At 38.2% G+C, this 9,721-nt stretch overlaps 1 protein-coding gene across 10 annotated transcripts in view; it reads right to left on the bottom strand.

Annotated features, from left to right (window-relative positions):
• Positions 1-9,721, bottom strand: part of Agbl3 (ATP/GTP binding protein like 3) — a 98,935-nt gene that overhangs the window by 31,830 nt on the left and 57,384 nt on the right. For all 10 annotated transcript variants that reach the window (XM_031381473.1, XM_031381480.1, XM_031381479.1 and 7 more), the window contains one exon: positions 7,936-7,993. In XM_031381473.1, the coding sequence (XP_031237333.1) occupies positions 7,936-7,993 (58 nt within the window). The remainder of the gene's footprint in view (positions 1-7,935; positions 7,994-9,721) is intronic.

The following is a 9,721-nucleotide window of genomic DNA, read 5'->3' as shown; positions in this document are numbered from 1 at the left end:
TGGTGTTAGATGTTCTTAGTGTCTCTGACTAGAGCTTGTCCTGTCCCTGCTGCCCTTCAAGTCCCCTGGGACTCCTGGGGCCTATGTATCCCGGCTGGCTGCTCCAGTCTTAGAAACTCACCAGAGAGAAAATGGCGGCTCTTGCCCGAGTCTCTGGCTTAAGGTGCTCCCTGGAGGTAGGCTCTCCACTTGCAGGGAAGGGGCAGAGAAGGATGCTGATCCTCCTCTGTCACTCGGAAGCTGAGAGGATCCTGTCCCTGCCACCCTGTGGCTCCCCTGGGACTTGTGGGGCCTGTGCCTCCGGGCTGGCTGCTCCAGTCTCAGAAACTCACCAGAGAGAAAATGGCGGCTCTCGCCCGAGTCTCTGGCTTAAGGCGTTCCCTGGAAGTAGGCCCTCCACTTGCAGGGAAGAGGCAGAGAAGGACGCTGATCCTCCTCTGTCACCGGATATTATCTTTCTATGTTTAGTTTCCTATTTTCCTATTTTACAGACTGAATGAATTTATGCACTCATGTACATATACATTTTAACTAGGTTATTTTAAGTCCTTCTTGGAGGCTGGGGTGATAAAAGTATATCATAAATTAGTGCACATATACATATAATTAAATAATTATTTTTGGTAATTATCACATGAGTTACATACATTGCATAAAGTATATGTCTATATACTTATATGTATTTATTATACATTTTATGATTTTTCTTAGGGGAACTTTCAGGATAAGGTTATAGAAATTAAATATCAGCAATGCTAGGTTAGTTAAAAACACATATCAGATAGCTCTTTGCAGAAGCAGCAAATAAATGTTGCAGATTTAATTTCTTTCCTGAGATCATACTCAATTATGTTGTAAAATGAGAGGAGGAGACAGTTTTAAAAACATTAACTCCTTATATTCTATTTGAGGATAACTTTCCCAAACCCTAAGAGTGTGGGCTCAAAAATGTGGGCTAACTGACTAGTCTTGTCACTGTTCCCTGGGCACATGGCTCACACTATGCTATCTGCAACATAGTATGTGCTTACTTGCTTTCTTCATCTGTTAAAAGATGAGCTCTGGCCTGCTCCCACCCACCACCACCAGCCCTGCCTATCTCCCAGGATCCCTGCTCTAACTGGAGACACAGGTGAGACTACTGACCTAATCCTCATACCTACCGGAACCCCACAGAGTCCAACAGACTTGGGCTCTGTCCTGCCTTGTCAGAGCCCCATTTTCCCCAGTCCACACCTACACCTGCATACATGACAGATCAGGGCATCTTCCCTATACCCCACCCCCACATCCAGCTCTGTCTGTCTCCTAGGAGTCCTGTTATAACCTGGGATACACAGTCAGGCTGCACCTGCCTCCTGAGAGGCCTGCCACAATCCTGGACACCCGGGTCAGCTAATACCTGAGACAACCAGATGGCTGAAGGCATGTGCAAGAACATAACTAACAGAAGCCAATGCAATATGGCACTACCAGAACCCAGCTTTCTTACTACAGCAAGCCCTGGATATCCTGACATACCTGAAGAGCAAGATTCTGACCTTAAATCCCATCTCATGATGATAGAAGCCTTTAAAGAGGATATAAATAAATAATTCCCTTAAAGAAATAGAGGAAAACACAGTCAAACAGGGAGATGCCCTTAAAGAGGAAACAAATAATCTCTTAAAGAAATACAGAAAATATAATCAAACAGGTAAAGGAATTGAACAAAACAGTCCAAGACATAAAAATGGTAATAGAAGCAATAAAGAAAGCACAGATGGAGGCAGCCCTGGAGATGAAAAACCTAGGAAAGAGAACAGGTGCAAGCATCACCAACAGAATACAAGAGATGGAAAAGAGAATCTCAGTAGTAGAAGATATTATAAAAGAAACTGAGAAGAAAATGTCTAGTGTAAAAAGTTCCTAATCCAAAACATCCAAGAAATTTGGAACATAATGAAAAGGCCAAACCTAAGAATAATAGGAAGAGAAAAAGGAGAAGATTCCCAGTTCAAAGGGCCAGAAAATCTTCAACAAAGTCACAGAAGAAAACTTCCCTAACCTAAAGAAAGAGATAGCCATAAAGGTACAAGAAGCATACAGAATACTAAATAGATTGGACCATAAACTCCTGCCACATAATCAAAACAGTAAATATACAGAACAAAGAATGAATATTAAAAGCTGCAAGGGAAAAAGGCCAAATAACTTAAAGGCAGACCTATCAGATTTTCAACAGAGACTCTAAAAGCCAGAAGATCCTTGACAGATGTCTGGCAGTGTGCTGGGCAGGCTCTCTGCCAGCAGAATGAGGCAAAAGGGAGAGAACCCACTCCAGCCAAACCTCTCAGGGCTGAGCAGGATGGTGAGTGTTGCGGCTCAGATCTCCTCCTGCCTCCGGAGAATAACCACCCTGAGCAGAGCAGGGGGTCTGTCAAAGCAGGAACTCATTTTATTGTATCAATCTTTCCTTTACAAAGGACTAAGAGAGGAGGTGGAGTTTTCTGCTGAGGTGAGATGACATAGGGGGAGGGGGAAATTGATGAAGAGTATGGGGTGACTAGCTAGTCAGCAGGAGCTAGGCAAAGGCAGGCTTAAGCAGGTTGTGCTGAGTCACTCCAGTACAGAAGTGACTGAGACAGTATACAAAACTCTAGCCAGGCTCGGGTTTGTCCTCAAGGCCCAAACCAGGGCCAAATAGGCCCCAACATCACAGATCCTAAGAGACCACACAGATGCCAGCCCAGACTACTATAGCAGCAAAACTCTCATTCACCATTGATGAAGAAACCAAGAAATTTGATGACAAAACTAAATTTAAATAATATCTTATTACTAATCCAGCTAAAAAAGATCCATCATTCTGCTGCATATAAGAAATACACCTCAGAAACAAAGACAGATACTACAGAGTAAAGTGTTGGAAAAAGGTTTTCTGAGCAAACAGTCTTCCAAAACAAGCTGGAGTAGCCATTCTAATATCTAATAAAATAGACTTTCAACCAAAATTAATAAAAATAGATGGGAAGGATACTCCATATTCATCAAAGGAAATATCCATCAAGATGAAGTCTCAATTCTGAACATCTATGCCCCAAATGCAAGGGCACCTACATATATAAAGGAAATTTTACTAAAGCTGAAAACACACATTGGACTCCACACAATAATAGTGAGAGACTTCAACACCCCACTCTGACCAATAGACAAGTCATTTAAACAAAAACTAACCAGAGACACAATGAAGCTAACAGAAATTATGGACCAAATAAACATTTCACCTCCAAACAAAAGAATATACCTTATTCTCAGTACCTCACAGAATCTTATCCAAAACTGACCGAATAATTGGACACAAAACAAGCCTCAACAGATTCAAGAAGATTGATATAACCTCTTGCATTGTATCACATCACAACAGACCAAGGCTGGACTTCAACAACAACAGAAACAAAAGACAGCCCAAATACACATGGACTCTGAATAACTGTACTCAATGATAACTTTGTTAAGGAAGAAGTAAAGAAATTAAAGACATTGCAGAATTCAATGAAAATGTTGACATATCATACCCAAACGTATGAGACGCAATGAAAGCAGTGTTAAGAGGAAAATTCAAAGCACTAAGTGCCTTCATAAAGAAATTGGAGAGATCTCATACCAGCAACTTAACAGCATACCCAAAAGCCCTAGAAAAAAAAAGAGGCAAACACACTCAAGAATATCAGAAGGCAAGAAATAGTCAAACTAAGAGCTGAAGTCAACCAATTAGAAACAAAGAGAACAATAAAAATAACAATACTGAGAGTTGACTCTGACAAAATCGACAAGATAGACAAACCCTTAGCCAAACTAACTAAAAGGCACAAAGATAGTATCCAAATTAACAAAATGAAAAATGAGAAGGGGGATAGAAACTGAGGAAATTTGAAAAAATCATCAGGTCTTACTTCAAAAGCCTATACTCGACGAAATTGGAAAATCTAAACAAAATGGGTGATTTTCTAGGCAGATACCATAAATCAAAGGTAAATCAAGATCAGGTAAATGATCTAAACAGTCCCATAACCCCTAATGAAATAGAAGCAGCCATTAAAAACCTCCCAACAAAAACAAAACAAAACAAAACAAACAAACAAAAGCTCAGGACCAGATGGTTTAGTGCAGAATTCTACCAGACTTTCACAGAAGAGCTAATACCAATACTCCTCAAACTGTCCCACAAAATAGAAACAGAAGTAACACTACCTAATTCATTCTAAGAGGCTATAGTTACCTTGATACCTAACCTACACAAAGACTCAACAAAGAAAGACAACTACAGAACAATTTCTCTTATGAACATCGATGCAAAAAGCTCAATAAAATTCTCACAAAGCGAATCAAAACCATCATTCATCATGACCAAGTAGGCTTCATTTCAGGGATGCAAGGGTGGTTCAATATATAAAAATCCATCAATGTAATCCACTATATAAACAAACTCAAAGGAAAAAAATCACATGATCATCTCATTAGATGCTGAAAATGCCTTTAACAATCCAACACCCCTTCATGTTAAAAGTCTTGGCGAGATCAGGGATTCAAGGCACATACTTAAACAAAAGCAATATACATCAAGCCAATAGCTAATATTAAATTAAATGGAGAGAAACTTAGAGCAATCCTACTAAAATCAGGGACAAGGCTGCCCACTCTCTCTCTCTCTATTCAATAAAGTACTTGAAGTTCTAGCTAGAGCACTAAGACAACTAAAGGAGATCAAAGGGATATGAATTGGAAAGGGAGAAGTCAAAGTATCATTATTTGCAAGTGATATGATATTATACTTAAGTGGCTCCCAAAATTCTACCAGAGAACTCTTACTGCTGATAAACAACTTCAGCAAAGTGGTTGGATATAAAATTAAGTCAAAGAAAAAAATCATTAGCTCTACTTTATACAAATGACAAATGGACTGAGAAAGGAAATAGGGAAACAACACTGTTCACAATAGCCACAAATAATATAAAATATCTTGGTGTAACTCTAACCAAGCAAATAAAAGGCCTGTATGATAAGAACTTCAAGACTCTGAAGAAAGAAATTGGAGAAGATATCAGAAGATGGAAATATCTCCCATGCTCATGGATTGGTAGGGTTAACAGTGAAAAATGGCCATTTTACTAAAAACAATCTACAGATACAATTCAATTCCCATCAAAATTCTAACACATTTTTTTATAGATCTTGAAAGAGCAATTCTCAGCTTCAAAAACACAAAATCCAGGATATCAAGATAATTATGAACAACAACAAAAAAGAACTTCTAGAGGCATCTCTATCCCTAACTTCAAGCTATACTACAGAGCAATAGTGACAGGAAATCATATGGCATTGGTACAGAAATAGACAGGTTGATCATTGGAATTGATTCAAAGACCTAAATATAAACCCATACAACTACAGACACATGGTTTTTGACAAAGAAGTCAAAACCATACAATGGGGGAAAAACATCTTCAACCAAAGGTGCTGCTCTAATTGTTGGTTGACATGTAGAAGAATGCAAATTGATTCATATTCATCATCCTGCACATAGCTTAAGTCTAAGTGGATAGAGGTCCTCAGTATAATACCAGACATAATAGAATCTAATAGAAGAAAAAGTGGGAAATAGCCTTGAATGCATTAGCATGGAAGAAAATTTCCTGACCAGAGCACTAATGACTCAGGTTCTAAGATCAACAATTGATAAGTGGGACCTCTTTAAACTTAAAAGCTTCTGTAAGGCAAAGGACATTATCAATAGGACAAAACTGCAGCCTACAGTTGAGAAAAGATCTGCACTAAGCCTACATCCCACAGAGGGCTAATCTCAAAAATATATAAAGTATTCAGGAAGTTAGACTCCAAAAAATATAACCCAATTAAAAATTGGAATACAGAGCTAAACAGAGAATTCTCAACAGAGGAATTGAATGGACAAGAAGCACTTAAAAAATGTTCAAAGTCCTTAGTCATCAGGAAAATGCAAATCAAAACAACTCTGAGGTTCCATCATATACCAAACAGAATGGTTAAAATCAAAAACTCAAGGCACAGCACATGCTTGCGAGGATGTGGAGAAAGAGGAACACTCCTCCATTGCTGGTGAGATTACAAACTTGTACAACCACGCTGGAAATCAATCTGGTGGTTTCTCAGAAAAATGGAAATAGCTCTACCTGAAGACCCAGCTATACCACTCCTGGGCATATAACCAAAAGATGCTCTACCTTATCACAAGAACACGTGCTCCACTATGTTCATAGCAGATAATAGCCAGGAACCAGAAGCAATCCAGATGTCCCTCAACCAAAGAATGGATAGAGAAAATGTGGTTCATTTACATAATGGAATACTGTTCAGCTATTAAAAACAAGAACATTATGGATTTTGTAGGCAAATGGATGGCACTAGAAAATATCATACTGAGTGAGGTAATTCAGACCCCAAAGGACATACATAACATGTAGTCACTGACAACTGGGTATTAGTCAAAAAGTACAGAATACCCATGATACAACCCTTAGGCCCAAAGAAGTTAAACAAGAAGGAAGGCCCAAGTGAGGATGCTTGAATCTCATTTAGAAGGGGGAACAAAATAGTCCTGGAAGGCAGGGGGAGGGGAGGAATTGGAAGAGAGGGGGAGGAAAATAGGGGAGCAGGATCTGGTATGGAGAGAGATGAAAGAAGCCCAGAGTCCCAGAAATATGAATGGAAATTCGCAGCTGCTGGGAGTTTGGGGTGGGCAGGGGAACATCTATAAAGTCCCAGAGACCCAGAATAAGGGAGACTCCCAGGACTCAATGCTGGTGACCTTAGCTGAAATGCCCAAAAGAGGGGATATGGAACTTGAAGAGACCACCTCTAGTAGCCAGACAAGACCCCCAGTGGAGGAGTGGGGACACCAACCCACATACAAAACTTCTGATCCAAAATTGCTCCTGTCTAAAGGAAATGCAGGGACAAAAATGGAGCAGAGACTGAAGAAATGGCCGACTAGTAACAGGCCCAACCTGGGATCCATCCCATGGGCAGGCACCAATTCCTCACACTATTGCTGATGCTATGTTGTGCTTGCAAATGGGATCCTGGCATAGCTGTCCTCTGAGAGCCTCTACCCCGCAGCAGACTGAGACCAATGCGGATAGCCACAGCCAAGCATGGGATGGGACTCCTATGGAAGTTAGGGCAAGGATTGAAGGAACTGAAAGAGATGGCAACCCCATAGGAAGACCAACAATGTTAACTCACCTGGATCCATGGGAGCTCCCAGAGACTGAGCCACCAACCAAACAGCATACACTGGTTGATCCAAGGCCCCAGCATATATATATATCATATATATATATCATATATATATATATATCAGAGCGCTGCCTTGTCTGGTCTAAGTGGGAGAGGATGGGCCTAATCCTGTAAAATCTTTATGCCCCAGGGTGGGGGGCACCCACTCAGAGGTGAAGGGGGTAGGTTGGAGGGGGTACTGGGGAGGGGAGCAGCATTTGGGATGTAAATAAATAAAATAATTAATTAATAAAAAAAGGAAAAAGGAGATATGTTCCTGAAAGGAAGGATATCATATATTTCTTTTTTATAAAAACATACTTTTTATTATTATTGTGTCATGTTTGCATACTTAATGTGTATATATGGGGGGCAGTACATGTTACTGAGTGTGTGGAGGTCAGAGGATAAACTTTGTGTAATTGGTTTTCTCCTTCTACTTTCACCTGAGTCCCAGGGATCAAACTCAGGTTGCTAGGCATGTGTGCCAAGCAACTTTGTTTGTTGAGCCATCTTGGGAGCCCTTATATACGTCTTTGTATCTTTGACACCAAGCACAGTAGCAACCTCAAAGTTATGGCATAAAATGAGTGTTGTTGAATAAATTATTGTTTGTGAGAAGGTAAAACAGAAGTTTACCTTTCCCATCAGAATTTGATTCTTCATGTCTTTGGAGTAAAAGTTCTTTGCCATAAACCTAATGGAACAGAGAATCAGAAAGAAAAAATGATATATTATAAACATGAAAATGGGGTATGTTTCTTATATGATTATAATATGAATGTTTAACAAACATTTCTTATTTTTATAGGTTTAAAATGGGCAAATTGTTTCATAAATCCAAACTTATGGTGTTCTTAACAACACTATTCTCTTGCAACAAGAAAAATCAGGAAAAAGCCAATATTTTTTCATTACTAAAGAGAGTAATATTTCTTACATAGAAGTCATGTATCATGACGAAGAGAAAAAATGATAAATTAGAATTACTTAAATTAGAAGTTGAGAGTATGAAATAAATTAATATACATACACACATATATATATATATTTGTATGAAAAAAATCTATCAACACATTTCAGAACTGTGCTAATATGTAAAAGATGATATTATTATAAGAATATTTTCTTGAGCTTTATGAAGATCTCTAAAACAATGGAAACCATAAACATATCATTTTCTCTTTTGAGAAGAAATGCAAATCTGGCCTGGCCTAAGAGATACACATTGGACTTTTGACTGTGAACCTTGAATAATCTACAAATTGACCAAAACTACTTTTGACACTTCCAAGCTTTTGGGTTTTTTTCCTAATGTTATACAGACTTTTCTAAAAGAAAAGATAAGAGGAAAGGAAAGATAATGAAAAGCATTTTGACAGCATGCAGTGCATATAGTTCAGTAACACTGGATTATAAAGTAGTTAATGCTAGCATCTATGATTTTAGAGCTCTAGTGCAGCCTGGCCAACAGAGTGAAACCTTTTCTCAACAAAACAAGAGAAATAATATAAAACAACATACAACAGAACACAATACACCAAATAGTTAAAACAAAAAAATCTATTTCTTTGCATATATAATTGGCAACAGATATTGATACTTCTAGAGAAATTTCTTTCTTTTTCTTCCTTCCTTTCTTTTTCTTTTTTTAACTTTTATTGCATTATGATGAGAAAAGTTACATGATTTAATTTATTTATTTATAAATTCAAATTTATCTGAATTTGTTAACATTTAAAAACATATTTTAAGTAAATAGAATTAAATCATATTCTTGTTTCCTTTTTGTACCCCAACTCCTCCCAGAGACCCCCTTTAATGCCTACAACATCTTTTTTGTCATACTTCTTAAAATTTATAAATTATAATAAAAATGATTATAAAAGTTGTTTGATATAAAACAATCAATTTAACAGTCTTATGTAGATGCTTGTCTACAGCAATACTGAAGATACATACATTTTTCTCAATATAAATTTTAAATAACTCCAAACATATTAACTGTATATTTTAAAACAATACATCACTACTAGTATTTTCTTAAATGAACATAAATATATAGTCTTTTTGCTTGTTTGTTTGTTTTGTATTTAGTAGGTTTAAAACCTTGGCTCTTACTGTGGTACAAGCCCAAAATAAGAACAATTTTTAGACATTTACTCTCACATCACCAAAAGATTTTACCTCCATCGTAGCTAACCTGAGAGTTGACAGTTCTGCTGCGCCGAGGAGTGAATTGTAGGCACGAATTTTGGATACACACTTCCTGCTATGGTCAAAACTATTTGACTTGAGTGAGTTACTTTAGTCTCAGACCACAGAGAACAGGTTACATTCATTTAAGAAATGGTGTGTAGCCGGGCGGTGGTGGCGCACGCCTTTAATCCCAGCACTCGGGAGGCAGAGGCAGGCGGATTTCTGA

The sequence above is a fragment of the Mastomys coucha genome, unplaced genomic scaffold (assembly GCF_008632895.1).
Source record: "Mastomys coucha isolate ucsf_1 unplaced genomic scaffold, UCSF_Mcou_1 pScaffold20, whole genome shotgun sequence".
Lineage (NCBI taxonomy): Eukaryota > Metazoa > Chordata > Mammalia > Rodentia > Muridae > Mastomys > Mastomys coucha.
Note: the sequence above shows the minus strand (reverse complement) of the source record. Positions and strands in the feature narration are given on the sequence as shown.